At 42.9% G+C, this 19,069-nt stretch overlaps 1 protein-coding gene across 1 annotated transcript in view; it reads left to right on the forward strand.

Annotated features, from left to right (window-relative positions):
- Nucleotides 1–19,069, forward strand: part of adamts7 (a disintegrin-like and metallopeptidase (reprolysin type) with thrombospondin type 1 motif, 7) — a 197,422-nt gene that overhangs the window by 130,832 nt on the left and 47,521 nt on the right. Inside the window, exons 19-23 of the mRNA XM_072565316.1 lie at nucleotides 1,305–3,827; nucleotides 5,851–6,003; nucleotides 12,464–12,637; nucleotides 13,509–13,655; nucleotides 14,154–14,313. Of these exons, the coding sequence (XP_072421417.1) occupies nucleotides 1,305–3,827; nucleotides 5,851–6,003; nucleotides 12,464–12,637; nucleotides 13,509–13,655; nucleotides 14,154–14,313 (3,157 nt within the window). The remainder of the gene's footprint in view (nucleotides 1–1,304; nucleotides 3,828–5,850; nucleotides 6,004–12,463; nucleotides 12,638–13,508; nucleotides 13,656–14,153; nucleotides 14,314–19,069) is intronic.

Here is a 19,069-nt window from a genome sequence, read left to right on the forward strand (position 1 = left end):
ATGCCCCCTCGTAATAGCTGACTCCATACGTGGAAAAAGGTTCTCATGGTCAACCCTATCTAAACCCCTAATCATCTTGTACACCTCTATCAAGCCACCCCTAAACCTTCTTTTCTCCAATGAAAACAGCCCAAAGTGCCTCAGCCTTTCCTCATACGATCTTCCTACCATACCAGGCAACATCCTGGTAAACCTCTTCTGCACCCGTTCCAGTGCCTCCACGTCCTTCCTATAGTATGGCGACCAAAACTGCACACAATACTCCAGATGCAGCTGCACCATAGTCTTATACAACTGAAACATGACCTCAGGACTCCGGAACTCAATTCCTCTACCAATAAAAACCAGTACGCCATATGCCTTCTTCACCGCACTACTTACCTAGGTGGCAACTTTCAGAGATCTGTATACATGGACACCAAGATCCCTCTGCTCCTCCACACTACCAAGTATCCGACCATTAGCCCAGTACCCTATCTTTTTGTTACTCATACCAAAGTGAAGCACCTCACACTCACCCACATTGAACTCCATTTGCCACCTTTCTGCCCAGCTCTGCAGCTTATCTTAGCCAGCTACCAAAATCTGTTGAACTATAACCTGGTGTTGTGTGATTTTTAACTTCATACACCCCAGTCCAACACCAGCTCCTCCACATCTTGGGAAGTATAGAACTGTCAGAATATCAGAAGACATTCATTGTGATTCTGGGACACCTGACCTCACTGCAAGTTAGTAATGCCCTCACTGCTGGTGGGGGAAAGATTTACAATATCACCTCCTATTAGTTGACTAAAAGGGTTACAGAAATTGCTGGAGGAACTCAGCAGGTCTGATGGCATCTGTCAGTCACCCGAGACTCGAAATGTTCAACTCTGTTTCACTCTGCACAGATGCTGCTAGACTTGCTGAGTCTCACCAACATTGTTACAAACTCTATTCACCAAATGATTGGTGTTGAATGTAGGCTTGAAGGAAGTAGAATAATAGAATAATTTACTGCATGGGGGAGGCCATTCAGCCCACTGTACCTGTACTGATCCTTTGAAATGGCTCATTCTACTGTTCTGTCAGGTCTCTGAGCACTTTGGTATCTTTGTTTACAGAGATTTACAGATTTCCACACAAATGACAAACAAGAATATTGTTGTGCAATCACTCTCAGTGAATCCTTTGAACTTGGTTGTTTTGCTTCCAGAACTTTGTCTTCCTTAGCTTTTCCTTCTGTGAATTTAACTGTAAAATGATGACCATTGCTGAAGGATTTATGTCTCAGTTTTAACATGTGTTTTTTTTTCCCCCAGTGCTCTGTGACCTGTGGGGAGGGATTGAGGAGGCGCAGTGTCCTGTGTCTAAACAATACCAACATGACGTGCAGCTTTCAGATGAAGCCAGCTACCAAAAGCCAGTGCCAGCTGAAGCCTTGCCCCCTGCACAGAACGGGTTTCACACCCCACGACTGGTCGGGCAGTGGGGCATCCAGTAAAGAACTCTACAATGAAGTGGCTTTCAACGTGAACTTTGGCCCCAGCAGGTCAGGTCAGGAAGACAATTCAAACCAAATTATTAACATCGCCAATCCTCATCTGTCTGATCTCGATACACCCGTGTCACACCCATCAGAAGATAATAAGATAAATAACCATATCCTTGAAGATGATTTCACTGTCCACAGCAGCCAGGATGAGAATTCTGCAAAAACCAATGTCTTTGTAGATGACTTCTATTATGATTATAATTTCATAAACTTCCATGAAGACCTTGACTATGATCCAGAAGACAGGCTCGAAGAGGAAGAATGGATAGGTGAGGACATTAAACATGACAAAGAGCATCTGGAAATAAATAATATTTCAAACAATGTTTGGGAGAGAATACCTGATGAAAGCCATGATATTACTGGAGATGATACAGGGTCAGAGGGGTTGGAGAATGTTGTGTCAACACCCACAACAAATGGAAAGCCAGGCAGTCAAGACGAAATAGAAACAGTACCTAATCCAATTGTAACTTCTACTTCAGGAGCAAACACAGCAGATGTTGAGTTGAGTGAACTTCCGACAGAGTATCTCAGAGTGACAGAGAGTAGTCCAATTACATTGTATGACATAAACAGTGAAGATGATGAGGAAGAATTGTATGAGGAAGATGAATTGCTGCCCATTCGAAACGCAACAAAGCATGGTGTTAAGGAAATTTTATCTCCAGGTTTTCCAACAACCAATGATGAGATGAGCATTGATCACATGATCAGAACCCACAGTCCTCATCATGACAGCCCCCCATCAATTGTAATGGCTACCTCATCACCAAATAATGATGTAAACATTCCCAATGCTTCCAAGACCTGGCAGCAAGACTATCCTGAAGACAAGCAGAATATTACTGACCACAACATGAGTCATCGTCTTTCCAGTACAACTGAGCAGGGGGGTCAATTTGATATCAAAGCGGCAGGTTATACACATCCTTCAGACAGTAGAGAACAAGGAAAAGGTCGAGAATCAAAGGGGCCCATGGGTAGTATGAAAGGAAATCCATTGGAGGGTGAAGGGAGAGTTGAGAAAGATGAGCAGGAGATTGTAAATGAGAAAGCCCACTTCCCCAGCAGCACACGGGGCTTTAGCCATTATCCAGGTGATGTGGTCCATGTGGATGACAGTCAATATCTGCAGCATGACATCAATGATCAAAACATGGATGTTATTAATAAAAACCTTCACCCTTGGGAAAGCCTTGGTGGTTTCACCTCTGTCACTGAAACATTAACTACAACACCGTCATTCTTCATTGATCCAAATGACGTTCCCATTTCGGAACTGTTACATCAGCCGGTTCACCAAAAACAAACTGAAGCTAACTCACCAGGATGGCATCATGTGGGCAGTTCTTCAGGGTCACCAGGAAAGGTGATGAAACCAGGCGATTCTGAGTATGATCACACCCCAGCAAATGTGCATTCCCACCGTCATTCTATCCCAACACAAGCTCTGCCTGTATTGACTCCAGTATTAGCTACATCATCCCCAGTGTTCTCAGAAACAACAGGCATGTCAACAACTCCAGTGGCTTTGCCAGGTCAGCCAAATCTGGATCATCCACTAAAAACTCAGAGTACGAGTGACAGAACCCAGTCGCACTATTTGCCGCCAATTGAGATCACCCAATCTGGTCGTTCATTTGTTCACACAGTGGCACCACAGTCTAGGCTGTCAACAAAATCATCATTGACACCAGCGAGTCTATATCAACAGGGAACACAACTGGGGAAAACTCCATCATCAAGATCTATAGCAGGGAGCTCCACACGAACTACTACCTCTTCAGGTAAAGGTATCTCCAGACCTAAGCTGTCAGCAGCTACATCACCAAACCCTACCTCACCTTTAGGTACATCACTGATATTAGCAAAGAAGATTCAACAATCAGTCACTGCTCTACCTGTGGCCATTCCTCAAGCTTCCATCTCTGTCCCATCCGGGATAATTTCAACAACTACTCATTCCAAAGTAAACTCAAAGGAAGCAACTCTGGTGGATTTGACAACCCTGGTGAATTCTGAGAACAGAACTGATGAAGACAATGTGGAAGTTGGTGAAATTGATCAAGGGGTTGCTGAGTCAGATTACAGCAATGGCTCCCTTCCAGCCACCATGGCAACCCCTGAAATCCATCCCTCGACAGTCTCCAGCCATAAACCTTTCTCAAAGAATACAACGGAAATCCATGCAACTTCAACAATCTCACTGATAGAAACAGCCACCAATCCAATCTCTGGAGTAAATACAGAATCCACTGCTTACTGGGTGGTTGGAAACTGGAGTGAGGCAAGTATCAGAGTTGATCCACAAATCAATCCAAAATGTTCTTTTGATAGAAGGAGTGAACATAGAACAAAGGAGCCGAAGAGGTCATTCAACTCTTTGAGACCATTCTACTGTTTAATTGGATTATGATTAGCTCAATCCAGCTACCCTTGCTCCATTTCCCTCAATATAACACGTGTTTTGTTAATGCAAATTGGCTGTAACGTGATTGCTGATTTGTAAACATGGTTTCTAAAGCCTGAACTTTAAAGTGTGTATTGGTTATAATGCAATTCCAGTCCCACTAGTTAAACTGGTGCTGCTGTTACACGATTTTCTTATAACACGGGATTGCACAAGAATGGAGCTACCGCGTTATAGCAGAACCGACTGTACCCATATCAAGCAAAATAAGGCTTTTGGTCTTAGATTTGAAATTATTAATTAACCGTCTGTATCTAGTGCTTTCTATGGGAGACACTTGTTTAAAGAAGTTTTTTTTCTAATTTTACCCTAACTTTAGTTACAGTTTTCTCTAACTTCCCTAAATGGCCTGTTTTTTAAAATTTGTTCTTGAGATCTGGCCGTCACTGACCGGAATGCCCATCCTAAATTGCCCCGCCCTGGAAGCAGTAGTGGTGAGCAGCCTGCTCAATTCGCTCTAGTCTTTGGGTGTAGGAACATCCACAATGTTATTAGGGAGGGAGCTCCAGAATTCGGACCCAGCGATAGTGAAGGAACGGCAATGTATTTCCAATGTCATGTGACTCAGAGGAGAACTTGCAGGTGGTGATATTATGTCCTGTTGCTCTACTTCACTGGTGCAAAACTAACTATTGTCTTTCAAATCCTAAAAGTCTCAATCTAATCACTCCTTCATTTACTAGTTTCCAGGCTCAGTTTCATGAACACTGTCTTCATCTCTTCTATAAACACGCTGTTTATTTCATTCACATTTAAATAACACCTTTCCATTCCTTTTGTCCTACGTTTTCTGAACTGTAGTAGTTTCAAATCTGCCCACCATTGTGTCAGTTTTGTCTCCTCGAGCTGCCCTGAGTACGGATAGCTCAAGGAGAGGGGTAGGCAATGATACTGTGGTTCAGACCATGGTATGGGCCAGGGCTTTCTATAGACTGACTATCTTGGTCCAACCAATATCCACCTCCACTCCAAACGATCTGTCAGTGGTTCATGCAAAATTTTGATGGGCTCCCACAGCCAACTAAATAAAACAAAATGTGCCTTCACACCTATGAACACTGGGTTGATTGTTGACCTGAAACGATTCTTTTTTTTTGTCTTAACAAACAAGATTGATGACTCTTGTTAGCCTTCCTTTAAATGGGGATTTCTGGAGGAGGGAGTTCAGGATGAGGAGCCAAAATATTAATAAAGAGCCGGCTCATTAAAAATTAAATTTGGAAACAACGTTTCTGCTGTAAGGATGGTGGAGGGTTGTAAGTTACTTTTTGAAATGGTGTTTGATGTCTGGTCAATTAACACATTTAAAACTAAGATCAATAGGTTTTGTTAATCAAAGGGATTAAAACAGTGGGTTTAAGGAGTTCAGCCACAGGTCAGTAATGATCTAATTGAATGATTGTACAAACTGGAAAAAGTGAAGGGCCTCCTCCTGTTCCTATGCTCTTTTTTTTGGACAAAATTGAGTTTTCTCTCTGTCTCAACACAGGCATGTGATTTCACTGGTTTACTGCTTCAGCAAGTTCCCAGCAACATCATGAACCTTCTTTTCTGATTGGTTGTGAGTTTCCAGTATCTCAACTATTTTTTGGTAAACACTTACTGGTCCTTCCAGCGATTTGAGAATGTGTTTTCTGAAGGTGCTTTGGGAACAGCCTGAGCTCGCAGCAAAATCTTTAAATCATTGATCTCTGCAAACTCTTCAAACTTGTAAAATAAACTCAGTGGCAGAAGGACTGGGGAAATAAAGCCGAGCCCATAAGGAGCAGTAGTTTGAGCCCACGGGCTGGTGTGTGGTAATGTGAATAGAGTCCAGTAACTGGTTTGCTCTGTTGTGCAGTGCTCGACTACTTGTGGATTGGGAGCAATATGGAGGACAGTACATTGCAGTACAGGCTCCGACAATGACTGCAACGCGACCAAGAGGCCAGTTCCAGCTCGAAGATGTTACATCCGACCCTGCTCAGCATGGCGTGTGGGCAACTGGAGCAAAGTAAGTCTCTCATTTCCCTCTGGTGCCTCCAATTTCCTGCAGAGTGGAACATGAGATCATTCATGTGATGGACCTACCAACATCCACTGAAATAATCCAGCATCACAACTCCATTAGGGCAAACTGCTTGCTGCTTTACTGGAGCAGCTGGTTTTCAAAATGCTGTAGGACTGTGGGTCCTAACATATTAAATTTTGGTATATCGTACTGCAGAATAGCTGAATAAAGATACAATTTGGCAAAACCTTTTGCACTTGTAAGTACAAATCACAAGACTTCAAATTCTTCGGAAAAAATACAGTTATGCCACATGAGTACCAATTGGTTGATGAGTGGCCACTGATTGCATGAGTCATTGCTGTGTGAAAGCAGTAATTAGTGATGATTGACAGTTCACTGCCAGGCATGTTTAAACATTAACCAGGCAAGTTGCCTCTGATTGGTCAGCTAATTTGTTGTGTTAAAGCAGGCACAGTATGTGTACATATTCTTTCTGTCTGAAGAACACAGTGCTGCGTATTAATATAAGTAGTTTAAAATTCATGCAAGTATGCCACCTTAAAATCCAAATCAATGATCCAAAAATGATTGTATGTACTTTTTTGCACACTCAGAATTATCCATCAAGCATTGTCCAATTGCAGAATCACCTGTAATGTTGGAGCTTGTTTCAAGCTTCAGTTGTTTGGATATAGGGAATACTCTGTTTGCTGCACACAGCTGAAGGGATGTGCTGGAAAAGCACAGCCAGTCAGGCAGCATCCAAGGAGCAGGAAAATCGATGTTTCAGGCATAAATCCTTCATCAGGATTCCTGAAGGGCTAAGCCTGAAACATCAATTCTCCTGCTTCTCGGATGCTGCCTGACCAGCTGTACTTTTCTAGCATTACACTCTCAACTCTGATCTCCAGCAACTGCAATCCTCACTTTCTCCTGAAGGGATGTGCTGTTTGATATAATCTGCCAGCCTTTGGGATATAAGACCTATATACCTGGCATCACACTGCCACCTAGACCCAGCATGCATTGTTTGAGCAACTATGTTTCAGTAAGGGTGTCACAAGATGCTGAATCTACAGTGAGGCTTCTCCCTTGAAAACATGAGATTGTATCAAGTTAAGTCATTGTCTCTGAATTTGCAGAATGCAAATTTAAAACTGATCCTTCTCAAGGAAAAATGACTTTGCAGCTGCTGTTGCTTTGATATAAATTGTCAGATATGCAACATTCCAGCCTTCTAGCTCCCTGTACTGCACTTCACTGGCTTTGTTTTCCAATCTGAAAGTACACTTCAACATTTTTTAAAACTTAAATCAATCTTCAAACATTATTTTGGTTTGAGATAATTCTAATCAAAATAAATTACTTGTCTTTTTTACGTGATTAATGCCCTATTTATAACGTCATCTTGATTAAGGCTGAGGAATTGGACAATTTGAACAAAGCTGTTGTCTGGTTGGTCTTCAATTAGTTTTCCAGATATCTACCACCATGATATTGGAGTCTTTTATAGATGGCTACTGTTGCTTCCACCCTGTGAGTTTGCCGCCAACAGGGAGTTTTACCAGATCTGGTAATACTTAGATGATTTCTCGTAATATAGAAAAAAGGGTGTGGATATTGTTGTATTTAATCCTACCAAGATTTATTTCAACTATTGTGTGCTAACATTACATTTTTAAGACACATGTGGTTTAATATAAAGGGCTATTATGATAGAACAGCAGTACACTCTACTGCTTCCAGTAGAGTGTACTGCTTCAGGTAATATGCTTTGAGATAGCGATGATATCATTAGCATGTCTCTTAAGGTAAACTGGCATATTGGCAGTGAAACTTAACACATAAACAAAGACCCTCTGTGATACACCATACAATTCTCCATCACACTGTAACACCTTCCATTACACTGTAACACTGTACAATGTAACACCCTCCATTCGACTAGGTCAACCTACATGATATGATAGCATCCTCCATTATACTGTAACAACTTCCACTACATGATGGTATCTTCCATTACACCGTGATTACACCGTAATGCCTTCTGCAGCATTGTAAGACCCTCCATGACAATGTCACAATCTTCACTGCACTTACATTATTCCTGACTGAACAGGACAATCCTCCATGCACTGTATGCACCTTAGCTCCCTGTTGTGTTGTAACACACATTGTAGAGAGAAGATTTGTATTCCCATGCATATAAAAGGTAAGTGATATCTTTAAGATCATTAAAGGGTTCGATGGGAAGAAATTATTTTATTTTGGTCAGGGGGATGTAAGTGGGTAGTGTCTAGGAAAGAAGTGCATCACCGTAAAGTTAGAAAAGGCTGTTTTAGGGTGGTGTCAGGAAGCAGTACCCCATTCAGTAGGCATGGAAATCTGAAACTGTTTCACCCCTCGCAAGATGTTGAGGCTACTGGTCAGTTAAACTTTAAGGTATTAGGTTTATGAACCAAGTGGAATTGAGGTTCAGATCATTTTGACCTTCCACAATACTGCACTCTCACCACCTTACCTTCCCTAGGGTTTCATAAGATTTCACGGATAATTTCTAGCAATCTGTGCTTGTTCACCTCGGATTGTAAGCTGAGGAGACGACAGCTGTCTCTGGCCGGGCATTCTGTTTCTCCCTACCAAATGGAAAGGTTAATGAGCTGACAGGTTTGCCAGCATCAGCTCCTCACCTGTCCCTCAGGAGCAGCTGTAACTCACACTCATCAAACTTGGTCCTGATACCTCAGCTGTCCAGCTTCAGCCTTGTTATGAATTCAGGTCCTTGAATATTCTAATCATGCTCAAGTTACTTTGTGAGTTTTAAAAGTCTGTGGTCTTTTTGCCACCTTTATCTCCAGACTCTTGCAGAGGTTCAGAAAGATGGAGGTTACCACTTTGGTCTAAAATAAGGAGGCTTTCCTTTCCCCAGAGGGTTCTAGAAGCTCAATCATTGAGTCTGTTTGAGGGAGAGAGTGATCAATTCCTGATTCCCATTTGTGTACAGGATTATGGGGTGGGGTGAGCAAAAAACATTGAAGTGTTTGATCAGCTATGATCATATTTAATAGCAGGACAGGCTCAATGGGCTGATTGGCTTGCTCCAGTTCCTGTGTTTCGATGTAGGAGACTTCCAGAACCTCGCTCAAGTAGTTAGTCTTCATCTTCAAGTCTCCATTGTCCATTTGACTAACATCCTAACCCCTGCCCTCAACCTTCCACGAGAGGCAGATGGAGTGGGGTTTTTTTTTATTCACATGTGGATTGTGGATGTTGCTGACTGGGCCAGCGTTTATTGCCCTGTCCTTAGTTGCCTCTTGAGAAGGTGGGGGTGAACTGCCTTCTCGAAGCACTGCAGTCCATGTGCGGTAGGTAGACCCACAATGCTGCTAAGGAGAGAGTTCCAGGATTCTGACCCAGCGACAGTGGAGGAACAGCGATATATTTCCAAGTCAGGATGGTGAGTAGCTCAGAGGGGAACTTGGAGGAGTTGGTGTTCTCACGGCTGTACTGGCCTGGTCCTGGGTGGTAGAGGTGGTGGGTTTGGAAGTTGCTGTCAAAGCATTGTGAGCTGCCTTTGTGTATCGATGCTGCCGAGAGTAAATGTTTCATTTGGATTTGGTGCTACTTTTACAAGATTTAGAGGAATGGTGTTAGGGATGAGAAACTTTGGTTATCAAGATAGATTAAATAATTTGGGACCGTTCTCCTTTCTGAGAAGAAAGCTAAGAGGAGATCTGATGGAGGTTTCCAGTTGGCTGGACAGAGGAGATAGGGAGAAGCTAGTCCCACTCATTAAAGAGAAGTGAAGGAGAGTACATAGACTTAACGTGATGTGCAAATGAAGCAAGGGTGATGTGAGGAAACGATTTCTCACATTGTGGGTAGTTTGGGTCTGGGATTACACTGCCTGAAAATGTAATGGATGCAGGCTGAATTGGGAGATTCAAAAGGGCATTGAATGATTTTTTTGGATTGAAATAGTTTACAGGGACATGGGGAAAAGGCAGGAGATTGGCACGAGAGAATAGAACTGGGGTAGGCACAATGAGCTGAATGACTTCCTTCAGCACCCTAACAGTTCTGTGATTCTGTGATTACGTCTGGTTGCATGTGATCTTTTCTCTATCTATAATCTGGAGATTTCAGTCCGAGGAAGAAAGCTAAACTGCTGAATGCCATTCAACATTGAACAAATATCCAAAAGAATAGCAGATGCTGAAAAACAGAAATTGCTGGAAAAGCTCACAGGTCTAGCAACATCTGAGGAGAGAAAGCAGAGTTTAAACGTTTAACATACCATTGAACATTTCACCATCAGGATAGTTCAATCGCAGACACCCTCCCTCCAACCATTTGTTCCTTTTCCTTTACTCCTTCAGTTCTCTGTCCTAATAGCAGTGCAGGCTGTTAGTTGCTCTCTAATGACCCAGTCTGCAGCACCAGAGGATGCTGGAATTATCTGTTTTCTCCTAGTTTTCTAACTGTACTCTGGAATGATACATAGTCCTTTATTTAGCCCCTTCCTGACTGAGCAGAGTACAACTTCAAACCCTTGCAATGAACCAAATTTCTTCCCAATTATTCCTATTCGGATCCTGTAAGTGAAGACAGTTTTACAATGAAAGAACAAAATGTGTCAGCACAGGCTTGAAGGTCCGAAGGGCCTGTTCCTCTGCTGTATTATCCTTTATTCTTTGATTATGTAAAATTGCAATGGATCAAACTCCATCCCAGTCACTTGTATTGAATCTTTGATCTAAGCATTTAGATAAAGGTAAACACGAATCTTCATCCTTCAAACACAAGCTATTCATTCAAAACATTTAATGTAGTAAATTTTGTCAACTTCTGCCAAATCTAATTATAGTTGTTTGAAAAGTTACAATGTCTTGTTTTCTAATTTCAATACAACACCCAGATTAATAATTGCATGGATGTGTGAACGAGAGCTGAACATTGGCTGCTCCTATTCCAGTGACAGAGATCCTGATCCAAGAAGGCTCTTTCTCAGGGGATTAATTATGTGTCTGCTTGGATTTATATCTTATAATTTTTGGCTCAGTGTTGGTTGTGGTGAATTGTAGTATTCTGCAGTTGCTGCTCACAGCTTGCTCCAAAAGGAAGTTTCATTTATTTTGATCACATCACACAGTTTCCTAACTAGTTTTAGTCATTGTCCTATTGTGTACCATTCCCAGGACAAGGGAGTTCTGTAATAAATCACTAGTTACTCTTCAGGTGGAGAATTGTCTAATTTTGGACATTGCTGTGAGGAAGGGTGTGATGGCCTTGGAGAGAGCGCGGAGGAGTTTAATCCGGAACAGTATGAGGGACCTTGGATCTTTGATTATGTGGAGAGGTTGCAATTATTCATCTTGCAGCAGAGAAGGTGAAGGAGAGATTTAATAGAAATGTTCAAAATCATGTGAAGTTTCACTTGTGTGAGCAGTTACCTCTGGCATAGGGATCGGTAACTAAAAGACAAGGTTTAATGTGATTTGTTATAGAGCAGAAAGCAAGATGAGAAGAATTTAATTTACTCAGTGTGATGTTATAATTAATAATGCATTTCTTGAGAGAGTGGTTGAAGCAGATATAATGGTAATTTAAGGGCATTGGAAATATATTTATATACACATACATGAGATATGGGATGTCAGTTTGCTAGGTAAGTGTATGGTGCAGAGTAAAGCTAAGAGCACGGGTTCAATCCCTGCCATGACTGCATTAACTCATGGAGACCCTGCCTGCCCCTGTTTGTGCAGTAGTTCCCTCACTCCTTGTGTTAGTTCCATTTGTCTCTGTCTAATGAAGGGAGACGCCTCTGGTCCTTTATGGCTCCTTACCTATCTACCTTATTCCTATAATTAGACTTGCAGGGCTGTGGGGAAAGTGCAAGGAATGGAAATATATAAGATGCTGAGGGGGGGAAATGAATTGTTCCTTTTTTAGGAGAATCCAGAACTAGGGGTCAGTGCTTCCAAACAACGGGTCACCCATTTAGAACAGAGCTGAGGAGACATTTTTCTCTGAGAGTCATGAGCCTTTGGAACTCTCATCCCCGAAAGGTGGCAGAAGCAGAGTCTTTGCCTAATTTTAAGGCAGAGACAGATAGATCCTTGATAAGCAAAGGGGATGTAAGGTTATAGGGGATAGGCCGGAACTGATCACATCTGCTCTGACTTTAGAGAATGATGGAGCAGGCTCAAAGAACCAAGTGGGCTCCTGATCTGTATGTATGTAGAGGACAGTGGGACCCATTGGACAGCTCTTTTAAAGAGCCAGCACAGGTATGATAGGCCAAATGGCCTCCCCTTCACACCTCACACTTTTGATACACTGATACTTCGCACTGTTGGTCTGCTTCAAACTCATTCACTCTGAACGTGGCGTTGACGGTGATGTTTTGCAAGTCCTTCTCTGATCTCCATGTTGACAGGTTGTTAATTACATCCCTCAGTGCTCCAGGAACTGTGGAGGTGGTGTGAAGAACCGTGAAGTCCAGTGCATTGACATCAGGGAGAGAAGACATTTGAGACCTTTCCACTGCCAATCTGTCCTCAACAAGCCCCCAACCAGCCTCGCCTGCAATTCCAAGCCTTGTATGGACTGGTATATCTCAGCCTGGGGAGAAGTAAGTCAACAGCAAGCCAGCACTAAGAAACGAAAGAATTACATTTCAGTAGCACCTTTTGCAACCACACAATGTTCCAAAACATATAACAGTCAATTAAATAACTTTTGAAATGTAATGCAGGCCACACAGTAGGTACCTTCCAGCAGCAAAATGATAATGGTAATGATAATAAATACTATCTGACAGTCTTGTTTAATGATGTTAGGAAGATGGGTAATATATAGCAAACTTTTGTTTTAATCCGCACCTTATGAATTGGCACTCTTGATAAACCAGCAGAAAAAAACCTCAAATATTGTGATCCATGGCAATGTTAGAGTACTTACGCTGTAAATAAAGTATAACAGTGAAGTGTATGCACTCTGCATTACATTTCTATTACTATGTGTTTTTACATTGATTTTTGGAGGTGTGTTGATGAGTTTACATCGATTTTTTGAGGGATGTTGATGTCTTGAAGTTTCACTTGCTCAGGGTTTAATGCGGTTATATGTGCTCTCGATAATCCAGAATATTTGATCAGTCAGCACACTCCTGGTGACGTAGGGACTGGGTAATAAAACTGTCACTGTAGCTGGAATGCAGATCGGCCAAGATAGAAATGAATGGTGGAGAAGGTTCAAAGGGCATTCCTGATGTTCCTGTGACACAGGAAGTATTTATAAAGCAAAGGTTTGCAATTTGATATTAAAATGGCAGCATCTGAGGGATTGTTTGGAATGTCTGGAGGTTGCATTGAGATGCAGGAGGAGAGATTCCCTGAGGGTAGAGTTCAGGAACAGGTTTGAGGATAATGTAAAAATGAAAACAGCACACTTTGCTTGTGTGTTTTATTTTGGTTCAAATGCCTTTGTGGATTTTTTTACAGTGCTCCAAAGCCTGTGATGGAGGACAGCAAGAGAGACTTGTCATGTGCCCAGGAAATGGCCGCTGTGATGAAACGATACGGCTGAACAGTACCAGGATGTGCAATGTCCACCCTTGTACCAAATGGATGAAGGGCTCGTGGGGACGGGTGAGTTCAGGAGCTCACACAGGCTGACGTAGAAATAACCCCCCTCCCCAGGATCCCTGTAAATACTGACACATTCCCCCCAGAGACCCCCCTGTAAATAGTGATACACTCCTCCCAGAGAACTCACCCCCATAAATACTGACACACTCCCCCAGAGACTCCCTGTAAATACTGACATATTCCCCCCAAGGGACCCCCTGTATACACTGACAGACCCCCCCCCCAAGTTGGGGACCCCTGTAAATACTGACACACACCCCTAGAGACCCCCACCCCAAAAATACTGACACACTCACCACAGGGACCCCCAGTAAACACTGACAACACCGCCCCCCCCATCCCTCCACCTGGGACCCCCCGGTCAATACTGACACTCTCCCCACGGAGACCCCCTGTAAACATTGCCACAATCTCCCTGGGTTTGGCCTGATTAAATAATTGGACGTTTACACTGAGTTGCCTTATCCCATATTGTTGTTGCTGTTGTGATTTAAATAGTGCACAGTCCGCTGTGGTGGAGGGATACAGCGTCGCCTGGTGAAGTGTGTAAACACGGTGACAGGAGAGGCAGAGGAAGACAGCAGCCGCTGTGACCACGAGCCCTGGCCTGAGAACACCCAGAAGTGTAACGTGCAGGAATGTGACACCAGTGATCAGAGTGAGTCTTTACGGAGAGTGGAAAGCACCTGAGTATCTGTCACACTTTTCCAAACCTGAACACCCCCAAAGCACCTTTCACCCAATGTAGTCTGTAGGTAGAGTTAGGAAATACTATTGCTAGTTTCTTCATAACAAGCTCGTATAAGTAGGAATGAGAGAAAGGAGCATCTCATTTGTTTCTAGTGATGTTAGAGATTAACCCAGGACACCAGGGAGGATTCCCCTTCTCCTCTTTGAGTGAGTGCGGTGAGTTTCTTACTATCCAGCTGAGAGGACAGACAGTGCCTCTGTTAATAATGTCTCATTGAAAAGGTGATAGCTTTGATAGTGCTGCACTCTCTCAGTACTGTGCTGGCATTATCAGCCTTGATTATGTGCTCAATTGTTTCAACCAGGGATCACTCAGACAAGGGCTTATAAAATGAAATATGACCAAAATCAGTAATGTAAGTACCTCATAGCTCAGTGAACCTTACTTTTGTCAAACCAGGTAACAGGGAGGTAATGGTCTAGTGGAATTATCGCTCGATTGTTAACCCAGAAACTCACGCAATGTCCTGGTGGCCTGGATTCGAATCCCACCATGGCAGATTATGGCATTTAAATTCAGTAAAAAATCTGGAATTAAGAGTCTAATGTAACCATGAAACCACTGCCAATTGTTGGAAACACCCAGCTGGTTACTAATGCCTTTTGGGGAAGGAAAGTGGAGTGTATGACAGAGACAAACTGCAATATGTAGACAGTGTCTCACAGAGATGTATACAAGTTGACAACTCTGTATGTAGTTGGAGAGACTGGGGCCTTGGATGGAGGTGTGAGGGTAGCTCTGCATGTAGGCCTGGGACAACAAGGATCAAACCTCACTTAATTCACCCTCCTTCCAAATCCATGGCCATTTCCATCTGGAAAGACAAGGACAGCGGGTACATGGGAACACCACCCCTCCCAGTCACTCACCATCCTGACTTGGAAATATATCGCCGTTTCTTCAAAGTCACTGGGTCAGAATCCTGGAATTCCCTCCCTAAGAACATTGTGAGTCAACCCACAGCAGCAGTTCAAGAGAGCAGCTCACCATCACCTGCAGATAACACTTCAGGTTTGGCCTCACAAGAGCCCTGAGCAATTCTTTTATAATTCATTCACAGGATGTGATGTCACTGACTAGGCCAGCATGTATTCTCCATCCCTAATTGCCCAGAGGGTAGTTAACAGGTGACCACATGACTGTGGGTCTGGAGTCACTAAGACAGACTGGGTAAGGACGGCAGATTTCCTTCCCTAAAAAATTAGTTGAATCAGATGGGATCTTCTCCAGCAATCAGCGATGGTTTCATCATCATCATTACACTCTTAAATCCTGATTTTTATTGAATTGAGATTCATCTGCCATGGTGGGATTTAAACCAAGGTCTGGGTTTCTGGATTAACAGTCTAGCGATTATACCACTCAGCCATTGCCTCCCCAAATTGCAGCAAGTCTTCCCTGCTCCTGTACTCACATCCCCTCACTTCAAAGGCCAGCAGACCATTTCCCTTCATCATCGTCTGCTGAGCCTGTGTGTAACTGGTGAAACAAGGACACCCAGATCTTGTTGTACCTCTCCCTTTCCCAATCTATTGCCATTCCGATAATAATCTGCTTTCCTGTTTATGCTGACAAAGTGGCTGACCTCGTATTTTTCCACATTATCCTTCATCTGCCATATAGTTACCCACCCACTAAGCCTGTACAAATCACATTGAAATATCTCTGCATCGTCCTCACAGCTCACCCTCCCACCCAGCTTTGTGTCATCTGCAAATGAAAATCTCTAATAGCAGGAGCAAATGCCTGGATTTAAAATGGAGATTGGATGAGATTTGCATCCCCCAGTCAAATAATTTCAGGGCGTATTTTGCTTGGAAATTAAATTTGAGTTCCTACATAAACCCACAGTACTGTTCAAATGTTTATTAATTAACATGAGTTAGAATGTTGGTTATTCTGTGCTTTCAACACCTAGTGACTGTGGCTTCAGGCTGGGCAAAATTATTCTAAACTATAACTGACAACTGATTGATTCATTTTTGTGATTTAAAATCTGACTGTAAAGATCTCTGAGGTGCTTGTGGTCAACCAAGCGTTGTAGCTGGTCTTGTCACATCGAGTGCTTGGAGTGTAAATGACAGGATAGCTTCAGACCCCCAGGACACTGTAGTGGAGAGCTGACATTACTGAGTACTTGCCCTGCAGCTGGTAAACACCACGTTACTGTGCCAATTGCAAATTCAGATTGTGACGTTATAGAAACAGGAAAGATTCTGGGTAGTTTTGCAAACAATTGTCTTTCCAGTTAGTTTGGTTTCAAGGCAAAAATAAGGAGGAGGTCTTCTAAGGAAACTGTGTGCTTTAACCAGAACTGTTTAAGTGTTGGTGGTTAGTATTTTATCACAGGAATTTTATTTCAGATCACCATTGGGAGTGTACTGAGTTCCACTTGGAAAATCTGCACTGAGGTTTAGTGAGCTCTCAATGTTTCTACTGACGTGATCAGCACTCTCTTCATGATTACTTTATTATTTTGTTGTAATTTTCCAAAACTTTCATCATTGTTAATTAGTACAATTAATCACAGACCCAGAGACTTTCATTACAAGTTAATTTTGTAAATTTTACAAGCTGATCCACGCACATACACACACAGGTCTCTTTTGGTATTTCTTAGAACGCGGGGGTCAGAATTGTCAAGATCATGCTAGAACTTTGTAAATAATTATTTAAATTGGAATTACATAAACAAGCTGTTGTCTGTCCCTTGAAAACCAGCCATGTCCATATCTAATGCCAGAGGATGCTCTTGCTCACACAGTCAATTATAAATCAGACTGAGGAGCATCGATTAAAGGATTGAGTCAATGCAGCCTACAAGACAATGGGAGTTTTTGTGTAAGTAAAGCATTCAAAGCTAATACAAATGTCGCAGTTTGGTCACCTGACTTTCCTGGTGCTGATTGCTACGAAGAATGATTTCAATTTACTTATGACGGAGCAACTAGGATCAGCAGAAGACAACAGAGATCAGTGTGACAGGTCAACAAACTCTGTACATGCAGAATGAAGCAGTACAGCTGGAGCCTTGGACAGACAACAGCAAGAGAAAGGGGGTGGTGAGAGTTGGTGCAATCACTCAGTTTCACCAGCCTAGCTGGTAAATACAAGCATTTATATCGATACAGAGGCAGAGGAGTTCTTGAGGGGATTTAGTTAAAATTTATAAAATCATCAAAGGTTTAGATAGAGCAAATCACAAGGAACTCCTTCCATTAGATGAAGAATTAATAACCAGAGGACAGAGACTGCAAGAGTTTGGCAGAGGCAGCACGTGAAACAGGATGTGGAATGCACTGCCTGGGAGAAGGATGGGTTCAGATTCAATATTACATTCCAAAGGGAATTGGAGAAATATGTGAAAGTGAAGATTTCATAAATATAGGAAAGAGCAGCAGAAGGAATGACCCAGAATGATCTTTGAAAGAAGCAGTGCAGAATTGATGGGCTGAGCAGCCTTCTGTGCTGCATGTTCTAGGAGATAGCAACTTTCTTGGCCTCAAGTCATCCTAAAGCACACTCCAGCCAATGAATCAGCAATGAAGTGAAACATCAGTGGGGCAATGCATCTTTCAGTCAGCCCCCATTTCCTGAGACAATGGTTTGTGCCGTGGTGTTCATCTCTGTATTACCTATTGCCTGGTGTGCTCAGGAGCCACAGTCTGACCCAGCCAATCCTGCCACAGATACTGCAGAGGAAGGCAGTGGGACTGAGGGAGTGCACAATTCACTGGCCTCTATCCTCTCTCAAGATAAATGCCAGAGGACAGGATGCTGGTTAGACAGAGTCCTGTCATATACTTCACTACTCGAGAGTTTTATTTCAGCTCACACAGCACATTCTCCATTCCTGTCGATTACTTGTTCTCCTTTTATCGTCCTGTTCAGGGTCTTTCCTCTGGAGCATCTGGGACTTGAACCCAGGTCTTTGGGCCCAGTGGCAGGAAGTTTAGAGGGGAAGTTGAGGGAAGATCTTTTTTCACCCAGAACGTGGTGGAAATCTGTGATGCTGTGTTTGGGAGGATCGGTGAGGCAGGAACCTCACAATCTTTAAGCTGTATTTGGCTGAGCTCTTGAAATGTGATAACATTCAAGGCTGTGGGCCCACTGTGGGAACGTGGGACTACTGTAGAATTTGCATAGTTTTGGCAGAACAGACTTGATGGGCGAAAGGGCCTCTTCTGTCTTGTATAATTCTATGATTACCACTGCACAACAGGAGCCTTGGTCTCCTTATATATACCCACAGTCCAGTCCTCACTCAATGATCACTAACATGTGACCATCACTTGTTTCCTATTTCCATTCAGTCATTGGCTTCCATGTTAAACCCTACTCAGTAATAACATTCTCAACCACCAGAGCTTTCTGTTTCTGCTGACCTCTTCCAATGCCTCACGAGACAGCTTCAAGATGTCATGGCCATCAGTGACTGTCTCCCAGTTGTTAGGGTCAGTGTCCACCATCTTCATCTCTCACTTTCAGCTGTGCTTGTTGTGGAGATGTGGCTGGCCAGATGATGTGAGAGAGTCTTTGGGTAAATGGTTGTTATCCACTAGTGAATATGGCTGAGCCAGCACAGACTTTGCAATCTTATCAGCAAGTCTTTGCAAATGGAATTGCCACACTCCCAATCCTTGGTTGGTGCCTTTCTCCAGCC

Source organism: Chiloscyllium punctatum, chromosome 48 (assembly GCF_047496795.1).
Source record: "Chiloscyllium punctatum isolate Juve2018m chromosome 48, sChiPun1.3, whole genome shotgun sequence".
Lineage (NCBI taxonomy): Eukaryota > Metazoa > Chordata > Chondrichthyes > Orectolobiformes > Hemiscylliidae > Chiloscyllium > Chiloscyllium punctatum.